Source organism: Musa acuminata, chromosome BXJ2-6 (genome assembly GCF_036884655.1).
Source record: "Musa acuminata AAA Group cultivar baxijiao chromosome BXJ2-6, Cavendish_Baxijiao_AAA, whole genome shotgun sequence".
NCBI classification, from domain to species: Eukaryota; Viridiplantae; Streptophyta; class Magnoliopsida; order Zingiberales; family Musaceae; genus Musa; species Musa acuminata.
The window spans coordinates 41643071-41658456 of NC_088343.1; the positions used below are offsets into that span (position 1 = coordinate 41643071).

Genomic DNA, 15386 nt, shown 5'->3' on the forward strand with positions numbered 1-15386 from the left:
CAATCTAATCTTCCAATTGATTCTTGGAGGGCATGAACACTGAACCTTGGTTGAGACATCCCTCCAGCTATGTAGATACAAATGTGGCCCATGAAGCTGGTTGGACCAGAAAGAGACTCTACCAGTAATGTGGTGGTGGTCCTCAAATGTCTAAAAGTTCACATCCAGTTTTATTTTCTTTCTTTTATGTTGACACACATTGGTCTCATGATAAATTTGTTCTTTTATGATCTGATTTGAGAAATGATAACAGTCTTCTTACTTGCAGGTGTAAGACTAATATGCATTGGCATTCACTAAATTTTGTATTGATAGGAACCTCCTGCACATAAATAGGCCACACAATAATAGTATAATTTATATATTTTTATAAATGTATAAATGTAACCAGATGTACAAACAACAAACCATAATGTCTTAAATTATTTGAGCTTAGATAAGTGGATTCTGTCATATTAGAAGATAAATGATTTGTTTTTAATAAACCTGATAAAAAATTTGGTTGAATTTTACATTAGCATGCTTTTTTCAGACATGCTAAAAGCAAAACATTAGCATTATACCATACAACCAATAATACAGGAACAAAAGTTACAAGCAAATATTTCAGATGATGTTGATCAGACACATCACTTCCTGTATAATATTATCAAGGCTACTGTTCATTCTTTTCACCAAAGCTAACACAGTCGGCCCCTAGATCAATCTATCAATTGATGAGAACATTATAGTGCCTAACATATTATACACAATTAACACAACACAAACTTTCTCCATGCTGTATTCTTTCATGCTCCAAGGATTTACATATGGTGGCAACAGTTGGCTAGAATCCGGTAGAACATCAACTTAATCAGCCTTTCCACAGTATGCAAAACTCCCAGGATTGATGGTAATGCTTTTTGTGCAATTATCGGTCTTGTAAATGCCAACAAGTCGATCAGCTAGTTCAAACATGTTATTTCGCAGGCTGCATTGGAATCTTGTGTGTAAGAACTAGGTAAAGAAATAAGTTGGCACAGAAAAAAGTCAAAGCTGCATGATACTACCTAATGATAATAAACTGGGCATCTCTAGTCCGGTCCTTCACATAGTGACCCACAATTGAAACGTTCTTGAAGTCTGCCAAAAGGAAAGAGGGTTCAGAACCAAATCAAAATTAGTGGAAACAAAATAAGTTGAGAAGGATTACCTAGCGCTGCATCAATTTCATCCATAACATAAAGTGGCGTCGGTTTGTAATGATGGAGGGCAAAAATGAGAGCCAACGAGCTAAGTGTCTGCAAGTAAATTCGATCAGAAGAATTATACACCCAAATAAAAGTTTCATTTAGATTAATATCTCCAATTTAACATATAAGAGAATAGAAAACCCCAAAAAACTAAAAGATAAATATATATCCAAGAAGATGATTGAACACCTAGACAATAACCAGTGATCATCTTTTGAGCTCAATATCAATTCTACTCCACTAGATGTACTGTCAAATGGTTCGTTTAGTTCTCCTAGAAGGGATCTATTCAACTATAGCCTTGTCAAGAAGATCTGCTACTAGAGTCCACAGATAGTTCATAACATTAATCACTTGAATAGATATAATGTGCTCAGCATATCAATTTCTGTTTCCAACATGTCACAGGGACTGATGAAGAAGGGCAAGTATCTTTTGCCATCTCAGCATAACATGCTCTGCTGATGCATGAACAACATACTTCCAAAAGCAGGCAGAGCAAGTATCTTTTGCCATCTCAATTAAGGAGTTTCTCTCAAAAACATTTTTGTGGACAGCAGGGCCATAAAGAGTTGCCTGAAATGGAATCAAATGAATATTCACAAAGTATAAACCAACTGTAGATTTTCTACTAACATGTCAGCCTTATCAACATAATGTAAGGTTTACAAGATCACTCCAACACAATGCAAGTTTTAGAAGCCACATGTTAACCATTTCTTTGATCATTTGAAATGTTGTCCTAAACAATGCAAGACTGGTAGTAGAATTATATTTAATAAACTCTCGACTCCACAGATGGATTAGAATTAAAGCATTTCCTTGATTCCAAATTATCAAGAATAAGGATATAAGTAATATAAATGTGCATTATACCTTTTCACCACCTGACAAGTTAGCAATATTCTTCCAGCTCTTCTTTGGAGGTCTTACGCTGAAAACCACACCTTCTGAAAAAGGATCCAGCGAATCAACTAGTTCAAGTTCTGCATCACCTCCAAGAGTGATCATCTGCAGTTCAAACAATAACCACATCTATTCAAGAGAAAATGTCGATAAATATATGTTATTCATTTCATATGAATGTTGCAAACAATTATGTGAAGCAATTAATAAAAAAACGAACGACAATAAAATTTCCATTACATGCACCCTAGAACAAGTAAAGGAGCTATCCATTTTACCTGATACATCTCCTTCAACTTCAGTGATATTATGTTGAATCCTGCCATGAACTCATCTAACCTGAAACACAATAGAATTAGGAGGTCATACAAAAAGGTGTAGTGGATAATGCATATCATTGTTGAAGCATAAGCAGATATTTACTGAAATTACAAAGATTCAGCAGGCACTTGCCTTCGTTTTTTCAATCCATCATAATGCTTTCTCATCTCATCTCGTTCTTGCGTTGAAGCATTAAGCTCTTCCACCCGTTCATTATACAAGTGAACCTTTTTACGATATCTGTACCAACAAAGTGATACTTAAACATACAAAATAAATAATAGTGTAAACAACTAATAAAACAAGCATACTCTGATATGGAATCCAGGTTGGGATTCATATCCTTTAGCTGAGCTTCTAGCAAGGTCACCATTTCCATTGCTCTTTTTATATCACAAGCATTTTGCAGTGACCCATCAGATAATGTTGCCTGAACTTTTTCAGTATCAACTGCATCTTTCTTTATTCTGCAAACACATATAATTTAAGGAAGAGAAATGACAACTTATAGATAATCCAACTGTAGATACACTTACAGATCCATGTGTTTAACAAGTTCTATCTGTATATCATCAAGTCTTTTCCCTGATGCTTTTACCTTCATTTCCCATTCCTTTTTGAGCTTCCTCGCATCTTGCAATTTATACTCAGCATCAACCTGCACATTGCAAACATGATTTTGAAGAGAGAGATGTCGCGAACTATATAAAGTGAATGGTGTTCTTATGCAATATAACCTCCGCAGCTCGTAGCTCATCCATGGTCGCTTTTAGTTTGTTGTATTCTGCTTTCGTTTCATCAAGAACAAACTTATGTTTGTCAATGAGCTGCAGAAAACATTTTAGTGTTAACATAATATATATCCAGTAGACATGGATGTAATGCCTGCCAAAATCATCAGCAGCATGTGAAGAAAATCCAATAGGTACCTCTTGAGTTTTTTTATAGTTTTCTTGGACTGAAAATGCCTTTTGTTCTATCTCTTTGAAAACAGTTAGCATATTCTCCTTCTCCTGCATTAGTTTTTCTTTCTCTTTCTTTGTCTCCTCAATCCCCTTGGTCAACTTCTCAACCATTTTCTGGCCTGTAGCTATGTTAACTTTGTGCCGGTTGATATCAGTCGAAGTTTTATCAATATCCTGACAACATCATTAGAGTTACAAAATAAAGCTCTTGGAACTTTTTTGGATATTCAACAGCATATACTTACTGCTTGGATTCTTGCAACTTTTGACTTTTGATTTTTCAACAGTTCACCACCTGCATTTTCAATTTTCTTCTGTAGAATGGCAGCCTAAAGTAACATGGATGAAAAGGAAGATCTTATCAATTCATAAGAAGGTATTAAACACTGAAAATTGTCTATCAAGTCTTATGTGCCAATCACTGTACAAGCAGAGAAATGAAAAATGAAGATAACAGGAGTGCTTTTCATGTTTACCAAGTAATTCTAGGTAGAAAAGAATTGAAACTTGTAAAAACCTTCCATACTCTTTAGCAACATAAGCTTACTCTTTCTTTAAGTGTACTAGAGCATTGAACAAGCTTCTCTAGTTCACTTTGCTCGGCAGATATTACATCAGCTAGCTCTTTCAGACGGTTCAATTCATCCTTCTTTGGCTTTGATGCAACCTTCAGCGACTCGAGCTGTTTTATTACATATCTATGATGTTCATTCAAACTGTCGACCTATACAAAAACAAAAGCCTTGGGTCATGACATAAATCACAGGTTATAAGATTCACAAAACGCAATCCTCATTTGCTGCACATTCAAGCAGAAACAAACCTACCTCCTTGTTAGTTTTTGCTAGTTCCATTTCAAGATGGGCTTCAGCCTTTTCACAACCCCGATACCGTTTCACACAGTCAGAAATTCTTTGGCGTAAACTGTTGAGTTGGCCAACCAGTTGCGAAAGTTCCTCCTCAGCATTGGCAGCATCGTCTCCTGAAATACTTTCCCGAATAGATGTTCCCATCTTCCCACCTAAAGGCCTGCTGCCACCACCACTCATCGTACCAGACTTCTCAAATAGTGCACCCTCCAGTGTGACCACACGCCGGAATTCTTGATCCCTTCCATATGCGATCCTAGTAGCCTAGAAGTAGTAACAGAAAAGGCATCAGATGCAGACAAGTAATTTCCTCAAATCTATACGCCAATAAATTGGACTTCCTAACACCATCACAAGGTGAAAAATGTATACCAAGTCACCTTGTACAATCATTATGTTTGATATTCAAGATAAGTTCCAGAAAGCAAAATAAATGATGGTCAAACTGAGATGAAGAGAATAAAGAATTCATATGAAACAGAACCAGTGATCTTATGGGGCGTTCTTATGTCTTAAAGGACTTAATCTAAAGAAATATTGGCTAAATTTAGACATCAAAACATTACAACACCTCAGAAGAGTTGCAACCATAACAGGCAGAGTAGCAGAACCTGAACTGAAGCAAGCTTAAGAGCAGGGCGTTCTGTTCACAGGGTTGTGAAATAATACAACTTAGAAGGAAAATCTGACCATAAGAGGTTTATCCAAGCAAATGATTCTGAGAGACTAAAAGATGAAAGATGAGCTGAGTAAAAATAAAACCTGATCGAGGTCTTCTGCCACAACAGTGTTTCCAAGCGCAGCAAAAAAGGCTAATTTTAACTTCTCATCTTTTACAGTAACAAGATCAAAAAGGCGTGGAACACTTTCAGGGGTTTTAACTTTGTCCTTCAGCCTACGAAGATGTTCTACTTGCCTTTCCTGCATCAGAATATACATAAGCATTGTGCGCTTCAGATATGAGGAAATGCAACTCGATGAACCATACCTTTATATTTTATCATATCAATGGAAATTTCAAAGACACTTACTTTTTTTTATATTATCAGCAAAGAACCATATCTTACTATTTTAAAGGTTCTTCTGAGGTCAATGATAGGAATTGTAATTATACATTGATAGGAATTGTAATTATAATTGTACCATGGTCCTAGTCAATGCTAACTATCATGTACCATTAAGTTTATTCATTTTCACTCTGTAACAATAGTGCTACAAGACAAACAGGCAGATATCCTTCCAAATATGCTATTTTAGTATGAAAAACCCATGATCACATGTATCCTGTTCCTTGTCTGTTCGGTTATGATTTAGCCAGCCCCATAAGCTCATATTGCTATATCAGTTATACGAGTTTTTTTAGTTCATATTATATCATGTGCATGTGTCTAAAAATACATGCATATGAAAGGAAATGATCTAGAGAAAAAATTCCTAGCAAAATTGTTATATTGCATTCTGACTTGTGTAAAGTATGAAGGGACAAACTACTAGACCATGTGATGCAACTTCCAGAAGAATGACAAAATATGAGCCAAGTACCAAAATCATGAAAGTTGCAACACCAAGATTCTTCCTGCGAAGCAACTCAACACATGCTTGTGCTGCAGCAGTAGTCTCAACCACAATATAATCAAGACCAGGACATGCTGTGGACACAGCAATATCATACTTTGCTGCGACAAAGAGATTGCAGTTGTGATCAATAAGAATAAATGATTCATAATCAATCAAATGAAAAGGAAGCAGATGCACAAATACAAATATGAATATAAAGAAATATGTATTAGTAAGAAAATTAAATCAACACATGTGAATGATAAGTCTTTGTTTAGGAAATGCTTGAACGTTTACAAGTGAAATTCACATTCATATGTGTCAGCATCTCAACGAAGATTTCAAACGACAGTTAAAGTCTGATTTGTTCCCTAAGTAGCATTTAATTCTCAAAACTATATACGGCGGTTCCTCATTTTAGCTACAATTGATCATGTAAAAGGTGTCAAAAAAGTAATTTTATGTGCTAAGCATACATCTCAACAGGTGTATGTATACATGCATACATACATACACATATATTTATAAATATAATGTATGTATATATATACATACATATGTGTATATATATACACATATATACATACACACACACACACACACATGTATGTATATACATCTATATATGTATATACATATATATATGTGTATACATATATGTATGTATATACATGTATATACACACACACACACACACACAAACATATTGCATTGCATTGAGCACCACTTTATATATGCTTGACCTGTCACACTCAAAGAGCAACTAAAGATTTTTTATCCTTAATGCAGGACCAAGATGTCTAAGCAAGAATTAGGCATCACATTGTTCATTGAGAAATATCAACAGGGTTGATAAGCTTAGCTGAATTATCAATTTTAAATAAAAATAACAATAAAACCGATATGCACAAGGATATGCAGAAGCATTTATTGCTTAGTATAAAATTTACCATCGATTGCACCTAAATCACCCAATCGGCCATAAATTCCTTCTATTTCTTTTGACTCTTTAGCTTGCAGTATTGCTTTTAGGACAGAACCACGGTTCTTTTCTGATTCCAGAACAGATAAAACTTCTGTAACTTTCTGCCTGGCTGCTTGTTCAAGACTAATAAGAGATTCCTGTTCTTTTATGCATTCCTGCAAATTGTTCAATTTTTAGCAATCAAGTCGAAGTTTCCAACAATAGCATGAAAAAATTTAGATGCATAACATAAATGTTGTACCTGTTCCAACTTATGAGCTTCCAATGCTTCAACCTTCATTTTCTCTATTTTAATCTCAATCTCAGCAATATATTGCTTTTTATTTTTGATCTTCTCCAATATCTCATCAATCTGATGCTGTGCGTCCTCAACTGCTTTTTGAGCAGCATCGTGCTGAAGATGAAACATTAGACTGGCTCAATGACAATAACTTGCTTAGGTCATAATGCTATACAGACAATTTTAACCAAATTAATGGACATCCAAACAGATTATAGAATTGACAAGACATTTATATATATATATATATATATATATATATATATATATATATATATATATATATATATATATATATATATATATATATATATATATATATATATATATATATATATATATACTCTGCTAAGCAGATAGTTTGCTCTAAGTTTGAAATCCCTGGATTTTCCATGAATATAGAACTATGGAACTAAGAGGACATAACCATTTTCAGTTGTCCCTCCATAAAATAATACCCAGTATAAATAAATACCTTCAATAGTTTTACTTTTGTAGTTACTTTCTAGGTTTAGACATTATAACTTCATCATACTACAGCAAACCACCTTTTCTCTCAAAAGCTTGCTTTCAGCACATGCCACATCTAGCGCTCCTTTATGCTTAATTAGTTGGCTTTCCCAAGGTTCCAGTTCTGCACGGACCTCAGTGAGCTCAGAACGATACTTCTCAGTTTCATCTGCATGTGAAAATATTTAGTGTTAGCCAATCAACAGCAGATACCAAATCTTGAAAAGAAATGGTGGTCAGCAGTAACCAAGTGAGTCATATTATCTTCAGAAAAGATCACCTCGAGAGCTTGTTTTAATTTCTTCTAAAATCTTTTCTTCTTCAAGTAGGAGCTGTTGCAGTCTAGGTATCTCTTCCTCAAGTTTTGGGATGAGGCTTGATGATTTTTCATTATCAGTTACAAGATCATCAATTTTTGCAGAATCCTGTTATCCAGATGACATTCAGACAATTGTGATCAGTATCACAAAAACCAAAAAGAATGTTGCATACCTTTACAAGTTTATCGTCCAGTTTTTTTATTTTTTGCTTCATGTGCTTAAAATCTTCTCGATATTTTACATCATGTCTCTCAAACTCCTTAAATTGCTCTTTACAAGTCCTCATGTCAGTATCAAGTTCCTGGATATTTTAATGCAAATATCAAAGGAGCACTAAGAAACATAAGAAATTACAAATTCAAAGCATGTGATGTAACAAATGATGCACTAACATAGAAAATAAAAAATTAGATCTGCAGTTTTATAATCAAATATAGCATCAAAAATTTTTGAAATTAGGAAAAGCTCGAGGGGAAATTAAAAGGATGATACTAAAGGTAAAAAGCTTCACAATACAACAGAAGTTGTCAACAGGGTACAGGGTATAACGGATTATGGAAAGCCAAATAGAGGACTATGGTGTATTATGTGATCAATTAGAGGCCTAGTTTAATAGAAAATAAATAGCACATGTCTTATTGAAAAGATAAACAAGGTTTGAGGTCTAAAAACACTAGAATATAATAGAAAATAAAATATATATGCTAATATCCAAAAGAGAATAATGCAGGATATCTAGAGAAATAAAAAGGAAGAATTAACATGAAAAGGAAAGAAAAATCAAAAAATTATCAAAGAGAGCATTACAAGCTTGGAAATCAAATAAAACCAACTTTCTTTCACCAAATCTACTACAATTATAATAAACCATCTAACCTTTATTAGGGAATTCCTTGATCCATGACCACTAACAACGCTCTTAAAGATTGCCCTCGAAGGTTATTCCATTCGTGCAAAAGTAATCAAAACAATTGAAGATAATTGAACTTGGCTTTGACTCAAATGACATAGACCGAACTCCACTAACTGCTAACAAAATCCATCCTACACCAGTTGTGCTACACCAAATCATCAGCATGATTTGATTAGCATTAAAATTCAAATCTCCAGAAACAATTTACAAAGAATTATGAAGTCTGATGTCTGCAGTCAGTGAAACTCTTTTTATAAGAGAAGCTGTATAATTCTCTACACTCTATCCATAATCTGTCCTCTCTGTATCTATAGGCTAAAATGTATATGGATTGCTTTAAGATTCTTGTGTCTGGTTCATGAGGCTTTCACTACTGCAGATTCTGGAAAAGTACATAAAGCTATGCACGGACGTGAAGAAGTTGCTTTATTGCAACAGAGCAATGACTAGAAAAGTAATTCTACATAAATAAATTTTATGGCAGATTCAGCTTGAGTTGTATTATCATTTTTTTTGTCTTTAATAATTTCGACCAACTTTATAATACGATGCATTCCCTATCTAAAATGAGTCATATTGACACGGTAATAAATTCCACTTATTCGAACCTCAAACAATCATGCTCTGAGAATTTTGGGCATCGAAGTTTGGTTATTTTAGCAACTAAGAGATCCTCATAATGCCACAATGACTTGATCCTTTTAACCCTTGATCATGCTTGATATCACAACTTGATTAACTCAACTACAGATCTATTCACATGGCAAAACCCCCCTTAGAGTCATTACTAGGTTCAACACCATCATGGGGCCAGCCATGTCCTTGCTAACCAACGACCATGCATGGGATTATTTTGCCCTAGGATCAAGGACCAGAGTAAGCTCAGCTCCAGATTCAGTTGGGCCAGCAATAAGGCGGGGTCTAGTGTCATAGCCAACTCAACAAGAGAAGCCTCTTCAAAGCATGAATCGCCTACTACATAGATCTCATAGCCAACCCAAAACTCTCCCAAGTCCTAATCACCTCAAGAGAAGCAATAGATGGATAAAAAGGGAAGAGAAGTCAACAATCTACGCATCAAAACAAAATTTTCTTTGCATATTCATTACTGTTCCTAGTGACAACTTTCAAGTATGTCTAGCACCCAATTTACAAGCCAGCCACTCCGCAAAAGACTTATTATTGGTATGTATAATTTGGAATTTTGGCATAGTTATTTCTTAAGTATTTAAGATACTTAAAGCTATTTTTTTTAAAAGGCATACAACAACAACAAAGCCATAAGTCCCAACTATTTGGGATCTGCATTTTTTTTTAAAGGCATATAAAGTTATTTTCTGGCATAATTATTTTTAAAAGCTAGCTACTCTCTCTCTCTCTCTCTCTCTCTCTCTCTCTCTCTCTCTCTCTCTCTCTCTCTCTCTCTTCTATCTTGGAGATTACCACCTCCCCTTGAAGTAAGGTAAACACATCCTACCACTTTAATGAGAAAATACATGCAACATTAAGGACAAAATACACATTTCAAGCCCATAACATGTAACAAAACTGACAAAATTTGCTTGAATGATTTAACTTTAAGCTTTGTTGACAACAATGGAGGGCAACAAACAAATGGCTTTAATCAAAGGCTATTAATGAGAAAATGCATGCAACATTAAGGACAAAAGACACATTTCAAGCCCATAACATGTAACAAAACTGACAAAATTTGCTTGAATAATTTGGCTTTAAGTTTTGCTGAAAACAATGGAGGACAACAAATGGCTTTAATCAAAGACTATTACCTCTTGTCTTTTCAAATATTTGTTGTACACAGCCTCTAATTCTTTCAAAGTTGTAGAATTCTGCTGAATCTTCTCCCTACATCGGTAGCAAAGGTTTTTATCCCATACATTATTAAATTTGCAAAGCAATGTGATACTTATATAATGACTAGGACCTCTCAGTCATAAGATTTTCTTCCAAATTTGACACTTTCTCCTGCAACTTTATAACATGGGAAGCAGCATCATCAGAGGCAAGTTTAGTTGCCTTCTCTTGCCATTTTAGAAGTGACAATTCCTTCAACATATAAGCCTCTGCTTCATTTTTAACATTCTACGAAAATCATGAACAAACATAAATATCATTGTAAGTGACAGCATAAAAATAATTGTACCAAATTAAGTATATACCTCCAAATTGTCTCTTTCCTTCTCGGCTAGTTTTAGCATTTGTACTGCTGATGAACGTTTTTCATTAAGACACTCAAGCCTAAAAAGCCACATTAGTTTCTTATAAATGAGAAAAAGATTTTGTGGGTAGCACAAAAAATAAAATGAAGAAATGTTACATGAATTAATCTACACTAGAACAAATGTTCTTTAGAAGTAAAAAGTGTTAACAACACATAAATATTCCTTTAGAAGAAAAGCAATGATATACAAGCATAGAAAACAATGAACACATGATGATACATTGGATGGACCAGTCTTAGAAGATAAGACAAGGACAGAACTAGTTCTACACCATTTTGACTAGGTGACTACAAAATGTTGGCAGTTCAACATTTTTACTTCACCGAGATCAACATGGACAAACAAAACCAAGGATTTAATTCTGTCCGATACTGCTTTCGATAGTCTACCCAACCAATGTAGTACTAGTATATCAGAATGTATACCCAATCCAAATAATAAAATAATATCAACAAAACTAAACCATATGGTCCAACACTGGTCAGTGGTCGAACTGGTAAATACTGGCTGATACACACCAAGCCACCGGTATTTTAAAACCATGACCAAGACAACAACAGATTTTCTGGCACAGGCATTCTGGCTAGTGGGCATGACAATGTCTGTTAGATCAACGGTCATTTGTGTTTGCTGATTTGAGGAAAGAGTCGAAGATGACAATAAAAAAATGGAATTAATGCTATAAATCCATGAATTTATTTTGCCAAGCTCCTGATAACTTCCTAACCCACATCTTAGTTTTTTGGGACAATAAGGTGACAAAGATGTCTGTCACTTTCAGGTAGTACTTACCCTTCATAAATGACAAATGCTAGCTGTTACAGTTTAGCACGATCCTCTCCCTCTTAATAGGCTTCGAACTGAGTCGAAAAGATTTAATAAAAAGCAATTAGTTGGAACTCAAGCATATAAAAGCAAGCTTTTAATTTTGCTGGCAAGCCCCATGTCAATTATAAAGCAGAATGCATGTCAATCCCTACAATACAGCACAATATTTATATCAGCCAACAAAAACAATGCAATGAAACTGTGTGTCAACATACATTCAAGACAGCCCAATAGCACACAGGCAAAAACTCATGAAAACTCAGACCCCTAGTGTAAACATTGCAAAACCTAAGAGGAACAAGTATTATTCAATTATGAAATTCTGTCTAAGCATTAAATACATATGACAAACTGTGACCAAAACTTAAGACTATTGGATCGTTCATTGTACATAGATACCAACTACAACATGAACTCACTGTTTGTAGGCTTCTTCAATCTTTTCCACATATTGATTTGTTCCAATGATATCCTCGAGATACTCTAAGAATCCTTCATCATGAAGCCCTTGGGTCTTTGGTTTCATAAGTGAGATCTGCTCAACTTCACCCTGCAAAGACAAGGGATACAACTAGGGTGAGAAGAAAAAGGGAGACAACCCAATTACATGAACAAGAAGGGCCTTCTTATAACCAATAAGCTATAGGAATTCCACATTAACTCCTTATGTGAAATAACATATTGTTTTGCATTGATTTCTTGAAAAAATAAGAAATAATTAAACATAGAGCATTCAGTGTTTTCAATTTTTAGATGTGAAATTGTTCACCTGAAGGATCAAAAAACGGTTATTGTCCAAGTCCACTCCTTTTCCCTTCAGCTTTTTGGTGACCTCAGTAAAATTGCTTCCACGATCATTAATATAATACTTTGAGGAGTTATCTCGAAATGCAACTCTGCTGATGACAAAGTCACTGCCTTCAACAGCCTTGTAGGTTCCATCATCCTGAAATGATTAAGATAACCACATGTCAGTGTGATGCTTCCATGATAAATGATCACATATTAAAAGCTCACCAAGTCGATGATTTCTTGAAAGCGAACTGAAACTCCAGCACTTTCCAAGTTCTGGTGGTTGCTTGAATTATGTATCAACTCGGACACTTTATTTAGTCGCATCTTCAGTCCCCCAAAGAACATTCATTTCAACAAGTTGCATATTGCAGCAAACTATACAGCTAATTGAACTATAATTCTAAATTCATGGACGTGCAAGAAGACAATGTGAAACAAATTAAAAGTCCATAACCAAATGATAGACTGACCTAAGCGTCTTACCTGTTTCGCCCGCTTCCCGAAAACAAAAAGCATCGCGTCTATGACGTTGCTTTTCCCACTCCCATTTGGGCCAACGACCGCTGAGAAGCTCTGGCAAAATAAGTTCACAACAAAATAACAAGAGAGATAAGGGGAAGCAGCAGCAGCCTTTGTATCCCACTAAAGCGAATCATAACCACACCAAACTAAATCAAACCCAGACCTTGCAGAGGAAACAAAATATTTTTGCCCCAAAAACAATTGCACAACCGCGACCAAGCTTTTCCTTTTCCTCTCTCAAGAGAAAATAAGAAGAACAAAAGGCGGACCTTGTGGAAAGGGCCGATCCGCTGCTCCCCGGCGTAGGACTTGAAGTTGCGAAGCACCATTTCCTTGATGACGAGACGCGGCCTCGACGCCGACGTAGAAGGAGAAAAAGGAGACCCTCGATCGTCCTCCTCCGACCCCATGCCAGGGCTCATCCCAGCTTCCAGCCGCTTCCGACGCAAACAACTTCCACAAGCGAGTCGGTGGTGAGAGAGAGAGAGAGTGAGAGAGGCGGGGAGAGGGCGCCGATAAATTACTTTGGGAGGGAACCCAAAAATTTCGCTGTTGGGAGCCAAAAAGCCTTCGCTGAAGAAGAATTTATTGGGCCACGTGCCCAACGCAGCCAACTTAATGGGCCCTGCACCTCGGCCCATAAACCTTACTCATCTTCCAACTCGAATCATAAAGCAACCCAGCGGCTGTAAATGGTTGAAAAGGGTGATCAAATCATCGTCCTTGTCTCCTCTCTTTCCATCTCCCTATCAACAACACCAATTCAGCTTCCAAATTAACAATTGGCTAAAAACATGACATAAATCTCTTATAAATTAAAATTTATATGGATATATATATATATATATAAACAATGTGTGTGAGACCTGTTAATACATGAAAATATGATATATATATATATCGTTTCAATTAAGCAATTCAAAATGATAGATAATTAGCTAAATATGATCGAATTAGTGCATAGCAAAAATTAAAATTGTTTTGATGCTTCCATATTTGGAAAATAATAAACTATAATTTTGTCTTTAAGACTAGTCTAGTCTTAATATTCTTAGTTACTAACGAGACCCTATTCAAGAAACATAATTTTTAATTTTGAGATTACAAGATTGAAGCCTTAATTCTCTCATTAGGATTGAATTCACAAGTATTAATGTGCCTGTTAATAGAGCTGAATTCAGCCTGAATAAAATTGTTTTCATCACTTGGATTCGAAATATAAATGTGTATGTGCAAGCAAAACTTTGCATTCTCGTGGATCTAACTAAACTCTCTCGATCATCGGAGTGCATGGATTTGGGTTAGTCTACAAATCTCAATGCACTACCCATGCACACTGGATTCTACTCGATTCATCGCCATATCTATATCACTCTAAGCATAACAGTACGTGGGTACGTATGCACACACGCTTTCCATGCACGTAGACTCGTCCGCACACTTAAATACATAAGCACACAACGTGACGTTCTCCCTCGGGATTCATGAGAATGACCAGTTCTAAGTTATTGACCACTATGAGATGGATGATGCGAGTCTTGTAGCAACCAAACCTGCGACCATGTTTCTGTCGTATTAGGTGGCACATATATTTCTCATAGTCACATTAAGATACTAGATTTGGTTGATTTAATACAACGCGGTATGCACACGGTGCCGCTAAGTCCACAGCTGCGGGTCCCAAATCTCCAAGACATCAGTTCATGTAACACTTCATGTATTTTGAATTACTTGGAACTTATTTAGCATCTTTAGCAAGAAAGTGTTGATGGCTGAAATGGCAATGGTAAAACCTCCGAAGGTCATAGGTTTTCTTTCTTGAACAAAGAGTCCGAAAATTTCTATTGGGATCAAATCAAATTCCAAGATATGTACCACATTTGTATTCGAATCATCCCTCTCTCTCTCTCTCTCTCTCTCTCACATCGTGTATAGTGCCTATTGACTATATATGTTCCAACTCAGGTCATATCATGATGACCAACACGAGCAACCATTAGGTAGGATGTAAGACTCTATCTAATCAATGTATTGTTATAACTCGCAATAATTCTACTTGTTTAAATAGACCAAATTATAAAAAGACCAATAGATTTGGCAAGTGTGGAAATTCTCTTGTGTTTTTGTTTGGAGAAACCCCAAC

General features: G+C 35.5%; 1 protein-coding gene across 1 annotated transcript; it reads right to left on the reverse strand.

Annotated features, from left to right (window-relative positions):
* Positions 1–577: 577 nt before the first annotated feature.
* LOC135615659 (structural maintenance of chromosomes protein 4-like) lies at positions 578–13665 on the reverse strand. Its single transcript, XM_065114477.1, has 28 exons — positions 13513–13665; positions 13205–13294; positions 12944–13045; positions 12696–12872; positions 12346–12476; positions 11036–11114; positions 10801–10958; positions 10646–10721; positions 8118–8246; positions 7906–8050; positions 7664–7794; positions 7077–7229; positions 6801–6990; positions 5836–5969; positions 5056–5214; positions 4252–4557; positions 3972–4148; positions 3670–3753; positions 3389–3598; positions 3197–3286; positions 2996–3117; positions 2771–2926; positions 2592–2699; positions 2417–2477; positions 2109–2243; positions 1193–1280; positions 1050–1122; positions 578–970 (listed from the first exon to the last, which is right to left on the reverse strand). The coding sequence occupies exons 1-28, from the start codon at positions 13663–13665 to the stop codon at positions 850–852; spliced, it is 3738 nt and encodes a 1245-aa protein (XP_064970549.1). The 3' UTR covers positions 578–849.
* Positions 13666–15386: the final 1721 nt, after the last annotated feature.

Coding starts and splice junctions, on each gene's coding strand:
- LOC135615659 (XM_065114477.1), bottom strand. CDS start 13,665: ATGAGCCCTGGCATGGGGTCGGAGGAGGACGATCGAGGGTCTCCTTTT. Junction 4,149..4,251: donor TAGCAAAAACTAACAAGGAG/GTAGGTTTGTTT, acceptor GTTTTTGTATAG/GTCGACAGTTTGAATGAACA. Junction 3,754..3,971: donor CTAGTACACTTAAAGAAAGA/GTAAGCTTATGT, acceptor ATGTTACTTTAG/GCTGCCATTCTACAGAAGAA.